We start from the raw sequence: 16954 nt of genomic DNA, 5'->3' as shown, positions 1-16954 counted from the left end.
CGTCTGCCTAGGCCGTGCATAGGTGAGCCCCAGCCCCAGGAGAAGGTAGCCCGAGGAGAGAGGTATATTGTGAGCGGAGAGGCGTGGATTCTTTCGGGACGGTCGCAGGCTTGGTGTGGTTTGGGTTTTGCCCCGCTGAAAGCCAGTTTCATTGGAAAACGCCAGTTCATCCTGCCTGAAATTTCCCATGACATTCCGTCAGCTCTGACAAATGAAAAATTTCAGAAACAAGTGGCTTCAGTCTGAATTGAACCAAGCCCGCTGACGGGGACGGGGGGGTCGCTGGGCGGCGGGGATCAGCCAAAGACACAATATCTTCCACCTCCCCCAGCCGAAGAGCGCGCGGCCGGAGCGCCGCCCTCTCTCCATTGGCTGCTGGCTTAGCTACGAACAACTCCCGCCACTAGGAGCGCTACGTTTGTGCGCCGGGAGGTTGTTTAGCGGTTTCCATAGTAACCGAGCAGGTCCCGCCCCTTTAAATAGCTCCTCCCCGGGCAAGGGGGTGACGCTGCCGCTGATGCCGGAAGTGAAGATGGCGGCGGCCTCTTCGGAGCTGCTCACGGGCTGGTGCCTTTTCGGCCTCTCGCTGCTGGTAGGAGGGGGCAGCGCGGCTCCGCTGGAGCTTCTTCCCCTTTCCTGGACTGGCCGCCCTAGGCTCTGTGAGGCCGCAGGCTCTTGGCTCCCCTATGGTCCTTGGGGATAACGGGTTACCACACGGTGCCCCCTCCCCGGGTGCTTGGTGCCCGGGGTAACGAGCGCTCCCCCCCCCCATCTCTTATGGACCTTGGCTGCACGTGCTTCTCAACCACGCCCCCTAGTGTCCGGGGTAACGGGCTCCCGCGGGCCTTTCCCTCCATGCTCTCTCTGGGGTTAACTGACTGGCCCTCACGCTTCCTTCCCCGCTGAGGCGGGTTACAGAGCTCTCCGCCCATCCCCTTCTCCTTGGGGTCTGGAGCTACCGGCTGTGCTTCCGCACACCCGTCCATGGGGTGTCTGGCTCTTCTGGGGTAGCTAGCAGAGACAGGCTGTGCAGGGGTCCTGTGGTAAAGCCGCATATGGCCACGTAATTGCAGACTGTACCCTAAAGCACTGACCTGAGGTTTCACAGTAGCCCTGATTCCCGCAAGTCCTAACTTCCAAATGCCTGACTTTGCAGTCTTATTGCTGGTCCTCTTGGGTGTAATTTCATATCTTTAAAAAAGAAAAAGAGAGAGAGAAACTGGAGCCATAGTAGCCATCAGTTTGGGTCATCGGCAGGATCTGGGTTTTTAGATTCTCAGTACAGGCCTTTGCCACTTGAACTAATGCAGCAAATGGTAGCAGCTGTAGTGGACTAGCCTCTTTTGGCAGAGAGAGAACAAACTACCCATGGTGTGGGCTAGCATTTCACTGGTCTGGCTGGTATTTTTATGGATTTGTCAGGTGCCAGAAAAATAATTTAATCTGCAAGGGTTTTTTTTGCGTGGGTCTAAAGATTAGCATTATTATCATGGTACACTGGGATATCTAATGTTAAAAGTTTTTCTGTCCAGCTAAAGATGCTGCAGTGTTCCCACTTGTGCAGTTTAAGTCATAATAGATCAAAGCTATTGAAAATCCAGCAGCTGTTTGCCCACTGTGTGTGAGAGAGAGAGAGAGGGTTTGAGCCATGCAAGAGTGAGGCGTGTGATGTTATCAATCTTTCTTATGTGTTTTTTCTCTAAATGCTATAAGTGGCTGTTGAAGGGGGGCTGTTGAGTTGTTGTGCTTGGGGTTGCATCGGGCTTGTCTTGTGGGGTACGTGATGTATTTTTTGCATTTCAAAGGTGGTAATCCTACCCCTAGCAGATGTTAGTAATGTTTAATGTACAGCCAGAAGATGCTCTGATGTCATGGTGATGAGAGCAGTTTAAGTATCTCTATAGAATAGAAATACAGTTTAACCTGAGTGATATTTCTGATATTCTTCTGCTGTGCTGTGATATGGTATCTATCTTTTCTTATTTCAGGCTATTCTGGCTTTCTCCTGGGTTTATGTGCGCAAGTACCAGAGTCGACGAGAAAGTGAAGTAATTTCTACTATAACAGCTATTTTTGCACTGGCAATTGCACTTATCACATCAGCACTTCTGCCAGTGGACATTTTTCTGGTTTCATATATGAAAAATCAAAATGGCACATTTAAGGTATGAACTACTTAGATATTGGCATTCAGTAAAATATATGTTGCCAAAATTGCTTTACCATATGTCTTCCCTCTCCCTTTTTGTTATCTCTTCATTCTGAGTTATCAAACTAAATCATATTTTAGTGTCTTATTACATTGCTGGAATTTTTGTCTTGGAAGAAGAACACTAGCATTGCAAACTAATGTCATTTACTTCTAAAATAGATTCCATCCTCATAACTTTGTAATGTAAACCTGCTATTCTCTCATTAAAATATTAATATTACCAACTTTTATAACCTACACGAGAATAGTCTTGTTTAGTTGCTGGAGGGTTTATTCATTTAACACTGCATAAATAGAAATGATGAGAGACTCCTAAATATTTTCTGTAGTTCATACTATAAAATTTATATTTTTGTATTATATTATAAATATACCCGAAGAACAGAACAATATGTATATGTCTGAATGAGCTCTCAGTCGAAGTCCTGCTCTACACTTAAAAATTAGATCGACTTTGTTACCTCTCTCAGGTCTGTGAAAAACTTTGCTCCGTGAGCATTGTCGTTAGTTTGAACTAACCCTTGGTATAAACGTGGTTAGGTTGATGGAAGAAGTCTTCTGTTGACCTAGCTATGGCCTCTCTGAGAGATGAATTAACTACCTCAACAGAAACTCCTCTTGATGTAAGAAAAGTCTTCCTTATGGCACTACAGCTGCACACATTTAGGAAATCAACATGTTTTAATGGTTATCAACCAGTTCTTAGGAAAATAACCAAATGATACGAATAAAAACATGGTTAAAATCAGTTATTTAAATCATGGTCTCTTGCTTGCTGATTTAGTAATTTAAAGTGCCAGTTTATATTATGACTTAAATAATTTCCCCCTTGCTACAAAGTTTGCTTTTGTACACTGCCATATTGGTCTACCATTTATTTTTAATCTCAAAGAACACATGCTCTTGCATACATTCATATGAGTGTTATGTTTAATCACTTCAAAGGTTAAGTCAGATGTTTTACACATTTACAGGGTGGACAACTTGCATCCATGCTACTGTTTCTTTAGTGAATCAAGTAACTTATCCGCACAAAAAATGTATACTGTTGAGAATTTAAAAGAACATGAAAATTTTCAGTTAAGGTTCTCCCAGTGTGAAAAATCTTCCACCTTTGTGCATATGGATTCTAATAAAGAATAGACAAAACCGTTTTCTTCTGCTTTGCTTCTTCCTTCAGACATGTTCTTGTAGCCCTTATCTTGAGAAGGGAAAATGCTTCCTTAGATTCTCCTTGCCTCGCTACCCATCATCCTATTTCTAACTGCCTATTAATCTTCAAAAGTCTAGAACAAAACATGTAAAAATGTGGCCTTAATACAGTTATAGCATCTGAAATTATGGCTTGATTATATGAAAATCAGATTTTTATATAAAATAATGCAAGTAATTCTGGAATAAAACTTAAACCAGTTGAAGGTGTTTCTGACCCCAGTGTCGCTCTTTAAGATCATTTTATTGTAAAACTGGCTTTTTTTCCTGGAATTGGTAGCTCATAAGCTATCCCATGTCATGTCCTCAATTTTCCATAATTTTTGGTTTAGAAAAACTAGTTGGTATTTTTCTATGTCCAATACCTTGTCTTCATAATACTCCTTTGCAATTTTGGTAGTTTGAGGAAATAGGTATTATGGATATGGATTTAGTTCAATATCCCTTGATCCCAAACCATCTGCATTCCAAAAATAAAGCTTTTTATGTTTATAAAAATACATTTAGTTTGATATGCATTACCCCCACCCCAAACATGTTAACTATACCAAAACTAGATTTGCACCATCCCCTAAAACAAAAGCCTTTATAGCCTCAACCTGCTTTGGTTTGAAGTTGCTGCCTGTTTTGTCATAGAAGCCAATGGGAGTGGAAATGGTTCCTTCTTGAATAAATGAACCTTTTCGCTGTGTCTTGAAAGTTAAGAGATTCTGGCATTGATAGACAATGGGATAAGTAGCTGGGTGAAGGGAATGTTAAATGACTGACAATTTCTTAAAATCCAAGTATAACTTTTAGCTGCTTTTTTTCTTCACGAAAACATTCTTTGTAAATAGAAGAGGGACTGGTAAATTGTATTACTTTATCACAGGACAATGGGATTTTAAAGGAAATGGAAATACACAATTTTTAATTACTAATAACTTGCATTGTACTGTACATGTAATCTTCCCTATAGAATATACCTTTGTTCCTGTACATAACTTGCATTTTAAAAAAAATTAAAAATTGACAAAGCGAACTTTTTTTTATTGCCTCCAGCTGTTATTGGTACACCTCAAGTTGCTGCTATCCTCCCTGTTGCTCTCATTTAGCAGAGAACTCAGCTATTACATATGGAGATTATCTGGTAGAACGTAGATGCCAAACTGGAATATCTTTCTAACAGTGTCATATTATTCTGTTGCTGTCATCTTAATTCCTGGTTACCTCCCCTTCAGGATTTTTGAATACTGTTAACTGATGGCTAAAATTGCAGGCTGATCTGGGGCTGGCTATTGTGACCTTATTTCATATTTTCTTTTGACATATGTTTGCATTACTTTTGACAAGACCTTTTCATATCTTCTTTTAAGACTTTCATGAGAGCAAAGAAGTGCTTCACTGTGACCAAATGTTTAACTTAAACTCTTCATTTCCAATAAGAACACATAATTAAAAGGAGTGCATTCATTTTTAATACTTGCTATTTAAAAAAAGCAAACTCTGCATGAGAACTTTTCTGTCAAAATTAAGTACTTTCTTATTCTCTTTATATAATCAGTCCCAAAATCTTACCTCTGCCATGATGCTTAGAAACTGCTACTCTAGCATTGGTTGGGCATGTTAGGATTTTTTCCACACTAAACTCCCCATTTTATTACCTCCATGAGAAGCACTTAACTCAGGAATGTGCTCTCCTTATTTGATCTGCCAGAAACCATATCTGTTAAGCTTTTTGGCATGTGTGAAAGGTTCTTATTCTCTGGCATCTGAGGAGGAGAATGGGTAAGAGTATAAAGGGTCATTGGCTGGCATGTGGTAATTGGATCCTTCCCCAAACTTGGTTATGATTGTGAGATAATGAACTTAATGTGAAGTTTGTTTTTACTTACTGTGAACCTTAAGATTTATAAGAGGTATACAATGTGGGATAGATGCTTCTATTTGACAAATAGGTGTTGGGACTATCTTTGCTTAGAGAGACTAATACTCATGTTATAGGTTAGTGGTTATAAAAAAAAATCATTAAGACAGTCTGTGTAAGGTCTCCGTAAATGATAAAACCTTACTGAGGAAAACCAAAATTTAATAAACAAGCCTAACTGAAACTCAAATTTTGGAACATTGATTTGTTTTTGTGCAGGGGTTGATGATCTTGATCTTTATTCCCAGATGTGTGGGTGACATCTTAGGTCTATCTTCTTAGGGCTTGCCTAAACACACAAGGTGTACCACTTTGACTATACTAGTAGTAGTTAAAGCAGTATAATCCCTAGTATGGATGTAGTTTTATGGGTATAAATGTGTTTATACCAATACATATTATTCCTTAAGGAAAGAGGAATAAAGCTGTTAATAAAAGGCATCTTTATAGTCATAACTGGATCCACACTAGGTGTTCTACCTGTATAACTATTGTGATGGAAAAAAATCACAACCCCTAACAAATATCTATACAGATATAAAACCTGTGTAGACCAGGCCTTAGCTGCTGGCATGGATCTCTAAATGTATCTTGGCCTTTCTTTAATAGGAAATACTATTGGTAACATGCACAGTTAGGCGGTGGTCATATGCATATGTTTAGGAGTGAGGGAAGAGTCTAAGGGCATGTCTACACTATAGCCCTAAGTCAACATATGTTTGGCTAACTTATAGCCCCCACAGTAATTATTGTGGTGGCTGATGTCCGTACTATCTTCCTTCTGTCTGTGGTGCATGTCCTCACCAGGAGTGCTTCCACTGACTGAAGAGGGGCAGTGTGGGGGCTCTCAGGTCCACACAGCTCCCTGTTGGGAGCCCAACTGCTCCCCAGGCTTCTCGCCTCCCTGCTCCCGCCTGGAGGTGCAGGGGTAGCTGCCACCCAGGTTTCTTGGCTCCCTGAGCAGGGAGTCTCCAGACAGCCCAGCTAGGAGTGGGGAACCTGGAGGAGCTGTGCTTTAGTTGCCTGGATTTCTTGTCAATTTCACGGCTCCAGCATGGAGCTGTGAAATGGACAAGACCACCAACAGCCAGGGTAAGTAAGGCAGTGTCAATAGACACCTCCTCGCCCTAACTACACTTGCGTATCTCCTCCACCTTCATGAGAGGCACTTATGTCGGTGTGGAAAGGCACTTACATCAGTGGGATAAGACTGTAGTGTGTACACTGACATAACTAGGGCTATGTAAGCTGCCTTACATCAACCTAACTGTGTAGGGTAGACCAAGCTGGAATGTGAGAAGTTAGCCTACTCTGCCTACATGGTCAACATACTGGGGCTTCTTAAGCAGGTTTTGAGTCAGTTCTGATACCTAGTTTCTACATTCAGCGTCTTATTTTGAAAGTTTTTAAAATGTAGAGGACTTACCACATATTTGGACATATTTTTCTGAACATTCAACAAAAATAGTAAACCCCACTCTCCCATTTGCCTTTTAAATTGGAGATTAGGTAGCCAGTGCAGTTGGTCTGTCTATTTATATGTATTTCCTGCAAAATGACTCTTTATATATCTGTCATGTATGTACCATAGAACCCTTTTATAGTCATATTTACATGGTAATAATGAAAATGCTTTTTGATATCAAGTTTTCAATCATAAGTATCTTTTTATATTGATTTTGTTTAATTGAGTCGAGTTGTTCTGTGATGTCTAATAGATGTGGTATTTACATGCAAGAATATTATGTAACTCAATGATCAAAGCAAATATTAATAACTAGGGGCTTGTATAAATGCCTTAGTAATGCAGAATGGTAACTGCACAGCCTTTTTACCATGCCCATACTTTTTGTATTCAGAATTGTAAGTCTGAGTCTGTTCAAATTGTTCTTCCAGAGCTATAAGAATTCAACTGATTGAATTCCTGTAAGCCACCAAGAACAAAATTTCATGCTTCCCAGTTTATACAGTTGACAATAGCAAAATATTTAGGATTTCGAAAATGAGTTATATGGATTGAAAGTGTTGCTTTTGTGAAATAAGTGTTATGTAATTTTCCCCTTTCATTCTTCCTAGGAGTGGGCTGATACTAATGTCTCAAGACAAATTGAGGACACAGTACTATACGGATATTACAGTGAGTATTTTTAAAACAGCTTCTAAAAATAGGATTTTCTGCAGTGACTGGATCATGTGTTGATACCTTCTAATTAAAATCTTGTATTATAAGCTAATTTTCAAGGGGCTATAACTAAACTGAAAAATCATGCTGAGATAAACCTTAGTTCTGTCTACAGTCAAAGCTTTTGTAGGCTTTTTCCCTTTTTGTAAACTAAAATTTAAGTTTGCTTGTTAAAGTGCAATCTTGGGGGCTTCTGCATATGGGCTTATCGTTCCAGTCACAGTCCCAATGACAGTGCTTAAAACTTGACTAATGAGTTTTGGTGTATGGACCTATAATCTACAATGTGGACTATTGTTAATACACGTTCATAGGATAGACATTAATGAGTTCCTTAGATTTTTTTGGCCCTACTCTTGTCACTTTTTTAGCATGGTATGTTAAGGTTTCTTACAATTAAGGTAATGTGACGTTTTTCTACTGTACATAACTCACTGCAATTTTGTTTTTATACTGTAATGCCTATGGTATGCAAGACCATTCACTGTTCAGACACTGCCTGAGGACTGTATCTGCTTCCATAAATGAATATAATGGAGTACAAGGGTGATGAGCCTAAACAAAATGAAAGCAAGAAAACCATATTAGATCAACATCTAAACTTATTTTAAAATGTGGTTTCTGTTGCTTTTAAAATCTAATTTTTTATAGAAAGTGTTGGACCCATCTCTGCAATCTGTCTTTTATAAATTATTTATTTATTGCAATAGTGGATAATGTTATCTAGTACAAAGTTTTAGTGAAAATAACTATCATAGCATTGTGTTGAACTCACCATTCAAAACCAAAGAAACAAACACCTGTCAGGGATGGTTTAGATAATACTTAGCCCCGCCCCCCCCCCCCCCCCCAATGAGTGCAGGGGACTGAACTAGAAGGTCTTTCTAGGTCCCTTCCAGTCCTATGACTCTATGAAATGATCATGTGCTGGGAGGAGAATATGTTCAGTAGCTTAATACATTTTAAGGATTAATAATACATATTAAAGACTACACACGTGAAAGAATAGTGAAACTCAGATTTGTTTTCTGTGGTCTGGGCAAAGTGTGTGGTCACTTTTTAAAAGACCAATATTAAAACTAATTTTAAGACTGAATTTCTTCTTTTGCGGGAGAGAATACTCTGGAAGATATGTTGCAATGAATTGTGCTAAATTTTCATTGACTTGTAAGTCTTTCTGCTGGGCTATGACACTAGTACAAATATACCTGGTAAATGTATAATCGCACTTGGCATTAAAGTGGAACCTAACGACTGAAAGCAACAATATTTCAAAATGTGAAAGTCACTATATACATACTAACGTACAAACATTCACTAATGTTTTGCAACAAGAGGCCTGTTTTACAATGAAGATGCCACAGAAAATGCCACTTTTGGGTAATTTCAAGCTGCAGTCATAGAATTAATCTGATTTATCAGAAAGTTGTCTTTGTTGTGGCTTGTACTGATAGTACTGCTACAAAAGCGGCAGTCAACGTTTATTTAAAAAAAACTTCAGATCCCCACCAAGAAAGGGAACTCCTTTCCTCTCTTGCCATGGTTTATAAACTTCTTGTTCCCCTCAAAACAATAATACTGCTTCTCCAAATGAGAAATGTCGGATGGTTTCGCTTGAGAAATAAACTTGATGCAGAATACCACATAAGAACTTTGAATACTTTACCAGACTAAATAGGTAGTTTGTGCTTTCTGGCTTTTTTGTATAAAAGATATATCTGACTCCTTAGGGCTTTCCTTATCAGTTCTATCCAGTGATATTTTATTGTTTTGATAAGCTATACAAATATGGCTACTTGTGTTTAATAAAATACAAAAAAGACAGACTTCTTGGATACCTTTTTGTGGCAGAAGGGTATGGCTCACCCAGGTTGGGTTACATACTTTGTGCGTTTTTGTCATTACTGTCTGTTCCTGGTCCAGTGTCAAGGTTGATCTGTAGTTTGCTTTCTTGGGCGTGTCTTTCTACCGGGGTCAGGAATTATATTTTCTCTACAAAAACAGTGATAGGTTTTGATTCTTGAGGGAATAAAAAGGAATATGAGGAAATATCTTTACTGCATATCCTTGCATTTTGGCCTATTAATTCTCTGTAACAGGAGCTCTAGTCATTTAGAGTCTGGCTTTTTAATACAAAGTTCTTCAACTAACTGGAAACTATTCAGTGTCCTTTAGGGAAAAGCCCTCCAGGTGGATCTTTAATAAATACTCTGGGCTAACAGTTATCAAAACCCGTAGATGGAAAATAAAGTAGGGCTGCCAAGCGATTAAAAAAATTAATCATGATTAATTGCATGAATAAACAATATCACTTATTTAAATTTTTTGGATGTTTTCTTCATTTTCAAATATATTTCAATTAAAACACAGAATACAAAGTGTACAGTGCTCACTTTATATTTTTGTTTACAAGTATTTGCACTGTAAAAAAAAAAAAAAGAAATAGGTGAATTGAAAGATACTAATACAAGTACTTTAGTGCAATCTCTATCATGAAAGTTGAACTTGTAAATCTAGATTGGTGTACAAAAAATACTGCGTTCAAAAATAAAACAATGTAAAGTTTTAGAGCCTGCAAGTCCACGTAGTCCTATTTTTTTGTTCAGCCAATCGTTCAGCCAAACCAGTTTGTTTACATTTACAAGAGATAATGGTGCCCTCTTGAAAGTGAGAACAGGCATTCACATGGCACTGTTGTAGCTGGTGTCGCAAGATATTTACGTGCCATATGCACTAAAGATTCACGTCCCTTCATGTTTCAACCACCATTCCAGGGGACATGTATCCATGCTGATGACTGGTTCTGCTCGATAACAATCCAAAGCAGTGCAGGCAGATGCATGTTCATTTTCATTATTTGAGTCGGGTGCCACCAGCAGAAAGTTGATTTTTTTCTTTTTTGGTGGTTTGGGTTATGTAGTTTCTGCATCGGAGTGTTGGTTTTTTAAGACTTCTGAAAGCACGCTCCACACCTCTTTCCTCTCAGATTTTGGAAGGCACTTCAGATTCTTAAACTGTGGGTCGAGTGCTGTAGCTGTCTTTAGAAATCTTACATTGATACCTTCTTTGTGTTTTGTCAAATGTGCATTTTAAGAAGACTTTCACTGCAGATGTGCTGTGTCATCATCATCTGAGACTGTTATAATATGAAATATATGGAAGAAGGCAGGTAAAACAGAGCCGGGTTAATACAATTCTCCCCCAGGGAGTTCAATCACAAATTTATTTAACACATCAGCAAGGAAGCATGTCCTCTGGAATGGTGTCCAAAGCATGAAGGGGCATATGAATCTTTAGTACATCTGGCAAGTAAATACCTTTCTGGTGGCATTGTAAATAAGGAGGCAGCATTATGTCCTATAAATGTAAACAAACTTGTTTGTCTTAACAATTAGCTGAACAAGAAGTAGGATTGAGTGGACTTGTAGGCGCTGAAGTTTTTACATGGTTTTGTTTTTGAGTACAGTTATGTAAATTTACTACATTTGTAAGTTGTACTTACACAGCAAAGATTGCACTTGTATGAGGTGAATTGAAAAATACTATTTGCCATTTTTACAGTGCAAATATTTTTAATAAAAATATACTTTGTATTCTGTGTTGTAACTGAATATAATGTATATGAAAATGTAGAAAACTATCCAAAAATTTATTTCAATTGGTATTCCATTGTTTAACAGTGCAATTAACTCAAATTAATTGTGATTAATCATGTGAATTAACTGACAGCCCTAATATAAAGACACTAACTTGGCTCCACTCAGATACAGACCTACCCACTATCAAATCTTCCAATTCTAGGTCTACCTTTGAGTGCCTGTTTGAAATTTCTAGTACTAAATTTTGGTGGTACTGCTGTTTAGGAGAATGATAGGTGCAGACTAATACGTCAAGGTCACTGATTGCATGCCTCTTCTTAGGCGAGTTATGTGGACTTCATCTCCAGTTTAAAACTAACAATCTTCTCTTTAGATCTGAATTTCTAGTAGACTAATTCCACAGTACTTCTAAGGTGATTTGAAAAACTGAATCCAATATCTGAGGAATTCACCAGATAATCATGGTAATGGGCCACTTGAGAATGTAACTTAATGTGTTACAAAACTTCAGGGTTTTTGTTTTAAAAGAAGGAACTTGACTTGTTCCTGTGAACTATGTATATTTTTGAGTTGTTGTATTAGGAATTATTTTCAGTGATAGATATGAATACGGAAGTAGAAGGTCAGATAAATAGATGAAATTAACTTTTTTTATTTTTAAACTGTAAGAAAACTGTGTGGCTTGGAAGAAAGTTGTCACTGCTTTTTTGATATTACCATTAGATTCTGGAAAACAAGAACTCTGTTCTGCACAAAATTTTAGCATTTTGGTTTTATTCCACACAGGGATGAAACAGACCTTCCGAAACTTTTCACAAAAATTAGGCACAGACTAGCCAATAGCCCAGTGCCCTATCTGATTCAAAGCAGGGACTTGAATGTGGGTCTCCCACATCCCAGATGAGTGCCCTAACCACTGGAATATTTGCTGTTTGCTTTTTGACTAGAAATTCCCTCCTGGAGCTGAGAAATCTTGTCAAAGTTTTGGTTTTAACCAATTGGCATCTTCCAACAAAAAAAATGTAGTTGAAAATTTCCCAACGAGTTCTAGAACATGCACAGTTGAAATCAAAGGCACTAGGGCTCAGCAAAAGTTACCTGAAAAATTCCATTAGGATGGTAGCTTTGGCTATCTATGCAGGATGGATTGTCAAGAGCAGCAGTTCTCAAACTTTAGCAACCTGAGGACTCCCAATTTTGATTTAAGAATGTTTTCCCTGGGGGTGCTCAACCCCCACTTAGCACTCAGGCCCTGTCCTTCCTTTTCTCTGCTTCTTTCTGCCCCCTGTCCCCGCTCTTGCTTTTCCTCCCCTCCCCTCCCCTCCCCTCCCAGCAGCCCCTGCATGTTGCCAAACAGCTATTATGTGGCATGAAGGAGGCACTGAGGGGAAGGAGTTGATCATCAAGGCTGGAGGCCCTGGACATGACCTGGTTAGATTAAAGTAGTATAATTTCAGGTACTGTAGCTGTGCCTTAGTCCCCCTACCAATTTTTGTGATCTTCATTGTTTTCCTTAAATTCTCTGGACAAATACATGTTGTGGCAAATTGCCAGCACTACTTTGATGGGTCTCGCGCTTTCTCTTCTTGGGGAGGGTTCAGGGCACTATTTCTCGCCTCTACTGGGGTATTAGCTGCCCTACTAGTGTCCTAGAGGAGGGGAGTGGAGAGGGAGGGACCCGGGCCCACCCTCTACTCCAGGTCCCAGCCCAGGAGCCCTAGGGATAATGGTAAACTGCTTGAACTAGCGGTTCCTTCCTTCTGGGCTACTTCCCTCTCCTGCCCTTCAGCTTGTGGGGCTTCCAACCCTCCCTCTGCACAAACCAGGTGTCCCTTTACCTAGGGTCTTGGTCTTCTTAGCCCACCACAGCACTTCTCCAAACTCTCCTCTGCTTCCCTCCAAACTGTTCTCTGCTCCAACACCAATCCACTCTGCTTCAACTCCTTCCCTTCTCTGATTGAAGCTGGGGGGGTTTATCAGGTGCTTTAATTAATCTCTGGCAGACTTTCTTCCCTCTACAGGGAATAAGGTTCCCTTCTAACACTCCCTTCTTTCCTGCTGCCCTCTGGCCATGCTGTATCACAATGTTGAGGAAGATATTAGTGATTTGCTAAACAGGAGAAATGATTTGACTGTATACAGCTGTTGGATGCTCTAAATCAGTGATTTTCAAACTTATTTAATTGCCCCCCTTCCTGGAGTACCCCCCCTGTACGTATACCACCACCCAGCTCTGAAGGTAGAGCAGAGAGCGGAAGCGGCTGAAGGCAGAACCGAGCTAGTAGCAACAAAGAAGTACATGTGGCAATGTGAAAAGTGATATTTGTTATCACTTAACGGCAGACTTAGTGCCCCATTGCCACCCTTACTTCTGTGCTGCTGCCACCCCGGGGCTCACAGCTGGAGCCCAGACTGCCTCTTGGTGGAGTTGGGGGAGAGGAAGGAGAGCTTGAGCCCAGATGGTGGGGCTCCAGCTGTCCTCTTTATCCCTGCCTCCTGGGTGTGCACGGCCCTTCTACGTGAGCCCCAGCCACCCAGGGCTGACCACCAGAGCTCCCAAAAAAAGCACACATTTGTGCTTCCATTAGGAGGCCCGCCCCATAGTTTGAGAAATGCTGTTCTAAATAAACTGTAAAAATAGTGTGTTCTCATCTGTCAGTTATCTTACTGGGTAGTCTACATAGTAGACCTACAAATTTCAGTGATTAAATTGGGTGCACTTTAATTTCACAAGGAAACAATATTGTGTAGGATACTGTTTTTACTCTTGGTTTCATTGATCAATTTTTTCAGATTTAGCAAAGCAGAAATTCCTGTTGACCACACATGAATGCCAAAGTCTTCAGAGCTAGAGCTATTGAACTGCAATAATGGCATATAAAACCCTACTTTGTGAATTTAACAGAATACCTAGCACATAGGATTGTACAAATATTTAATTTTAAGTGTTGAGATTTCAAACTGCATAACAGACTTTCATTTATTAGTAGTTTTGAAGAACTAAGTCTTCTCACAAAGAATAAGTATAAGAAACAACATTAAGTGAAAAGAAAAGGAGTACTTGTGGCACCTCAGACACTTAACAAATTTATTTGAGCATAAGCTTTCGTGAGCTACAGCTCACTTCATCGGATTAAGTGCTAATTTCTGGGGAAAGTTCAGCACTACTGAAAATGGAGGCTTAGAGCTACCTTTTCAAACATTGCTACATGATAGCATTAGCCTATAGGTATTTGCTTTGAAGTGTAATAAAGTTGATACTACCTCAATTTAATGTACAAATTTTTAATGCCATACCACAGTTTTTCCTCCAGATGGTGGTAGAGATTTACATATTGAATTAGCAGTATTGTTTTTCTTTTGCTATTTTGTTGGATTGATAAGAATATAATGCCTATACCGAATTCAACAGTAATATATAATTTCTAGGTAATTTCTAGCAAAAATATATGCACGTAGTATAAAAACATAGATGGTCAAATCACATTTGCCCATTTTCATAGTGTGCTCTGAATACAAGAAAATGTAATAGCCTTCATAAGACTCATAACATTCTTCAGCAAATTTCCATGAAATATGATTTAACAAATGAGTTTATGCATCTTGTAAAATAGCAAAAGGAGTACTTGTGGCACCTTAGAGACTAACCAATTTATTTGAGCATGAGCTTTCATGAAGTGAGCTGTAGCTCACGAAAGCTCATGCTCAAATAAATTGGTTAGTCTCTAAGGTGCCACAAGTACTCCTTTTCTTTTTTCGAATACAGACTAACATGGCTGTTACTCTGAAACTTGTAAAATAGCAGGTACTTCAGGTTTTTCATTTTGGAGCCTAGACCTTAAGTTTCTTCCAAATTAGAAAGTATGTCATAACATGCAGTGCATATAAAGTCTGGTAAACAGTGCAATGACAGCAAAGTTCTATGTTAATGCAACAGTCAAATGCTGCTGATGCATAGCCGCCTCATTCTTGTTTATGAAGAGTGATTCATGGTTTGAAGGCCTGGTTGTGAGACTTTGCAAGAAATTGTGAGCAAAGACACGAGTGAAATTAATGAAATTCCTCACTTTTAATCTCATGTTTGTTAACTTAATGTATTGATCTCCATGGGCTCTTTATATCCTCCTGAGGAAGGAAAACCAAGCAATCCTTAAGGCTTCCAGTGCCTACTATAATACAAATTTAACATGGATGAGTAGTAATTGGGAAAAGCTTGCAAAGAGAATTTTAAAAATTCATGAGGGGAAAAGAATCACTTTCCTTGAATCATATACAACAGCACTCTCATCAAATAACCAAAATGGAAATATACCTTCAAGTTCTCCTGCCAGGATGTTATAGGCATACTACAATGTATATCCTGGAAAAGAGCATTTTATAGTTGCAATGCTGTCTCCAAGAAGATCCTACTTTACTAGATCACTATATAATCTCAAGATTATATAAACACCTTTGCCCCCAAGTGGGGACAACAGGGAGTAACTCCATATTGGTCCAGTAGTTAAAGTATTAACAAAAATACGTGGTAACAAGCAGTGGAGTGTGGTTCAGTGACTCTGTTTTGCATTACCTCTAAATTACAAGAGGCCTTTCAAAGGAAGGCACCTGTGTGACCTACTGGGATACAAGTTAGGCTGAGTAGCTGTCACCCTGCACTCCAACTTGGGGTGCCCTTTACAGTGCCTTGCTACTGTAGCCTCCAATCTGGACTGCTCATAAACAGCCTCCAGCTATGTCTGTGTGCTTCAGCCAGCCACACCTTGGTTCTTACTAGCCTTGGTTATGCTGCAGGATGACCCCAGCACACCCCCAGTGCTGGATTTCCCCCCCAGAAATGTATGTTGTGTACTACCCAGCCCTCTCCTGGACAGTGCAACTACATTAATTTTGTTATTCCTTTAATGGGATAATATGCCATCTTATTTTAAATAATTATTCATACACTTCAGTTTAAACACACTGGATTAGATTAAAAAAAATCCACCCAGGTTTATTATTAATTACAAAGATTTTTTAAGTGAGTACAAGTAATGAGGTATAAAAGTCAGAAATGTTTAGTGCCTAACTTAACAATCTATATCTGATTCAAATCAAAATTTTCTCACCACATGCTTTCAGCAGTCTTACTAACCAAAGTCTTTAGGTCAGGACCCCTCCCCCAGAATCAGACAGCTTCTTCCTTTGTTTCTCCAGGTGCAGCAAATGCAATGGCCGGGGTGTGTCTGTCTTGTGGTGTCTGCCCCCCTTTTTTTATAGCCCTGCCCCCCCTTGAGAAGCATTTCCAGCTGGGAGAAAGTGACAGGCAGTCTGTGTGGAAGAAGACTCCATGCTGTTTCTTTGCAAAGAAACAGCATTTTTGCCCCTGCCCTGCCTTTCCTGCCAAAGAAAGGCCACTTAACTGGTAATGGTGCATCAGTCATGTTTACACCTAGCTGAGGTGTCAGCTTGCTCTTTGTCTCTGAGGAACTGAGGAATCTCAGTTTGTTTATAACTTCACATATAATGCTGCTATGTACATTTTGCCATGATAATAGTGATCAGCAAATTGAGTCTTTAAATCTCACATGGCATACTTTGTACAAACATTATTACAATCACATGTAGGATGTGAACACAGAGGTATATTCTATCATATCCTGCTAAAATGTATGCCAGTAACACAGTCTAGAGGTTACAAGAGCATAGATCTGTGCCAAAATTTATCACCTGAAGAGGTTGTAACCTTCAAATGCTCAGCAGATGAGAAACCACTTGACAGCTACTAAAGGTTGGGATATATTTAGCTCGTGACCAAAACTCAGAGTTACGTAGTGAGTCCTATCTGACCCATTTGGGTCATACAC

General features: G+C 39.5%; 1 protein-coding gene across 2 annotated transcripts in view; it reads left to right on the top strand.

The window, feature by feature from the left end:
* Nucleotides 1-499: 499 nt before the first annotated feature.
* The window catches only part of LMBRD1 (LMBR1 domain containing 1), a 238221-nt gene continuing 221766 nt past the window's right edge, over nucleotides 500-16954 (top strand). For both annotated transcript variants that reach the window (XM_084624095.1, XM_084624096.1), the window contains exons 1-3: nucleotides 500-592; nucleotides 1989-2165; nucleotides 7407-7467. In XM_084624095.1, the coding sequence (XP_084480221.1) occupies nucleotides 518-592; nucleotides 1989-2165; nucleotides 7407-7467 (313 nt within the window). In that variant the 5' untranslated portion in view covers nucleotides 500-517. The remainder of the gene's footprint in view (nucleotides 593-1988; nucleotides 2166-7406; nucleotides 7468-16954) is intronic.

The sequence above is a fragment of the Lepidochelys olivacea genome, assembly GCF_965140295.1.
Source record: "Lepidochelys olivacea isolate rLepOli2 genome assembly, chromosome: 3".
Classification (NCBI taxonomy): Eukaryota; Metazoa; Chordata; order Testudines; family Cheloniidae; genus Lepidochelys; species Lepidochelys olivacea.
The sequence above is the reverse complement of the archived record's forward strand: the minus strand, read 5'-3'. Positions and strand labels throughout refer to the sequence as shown.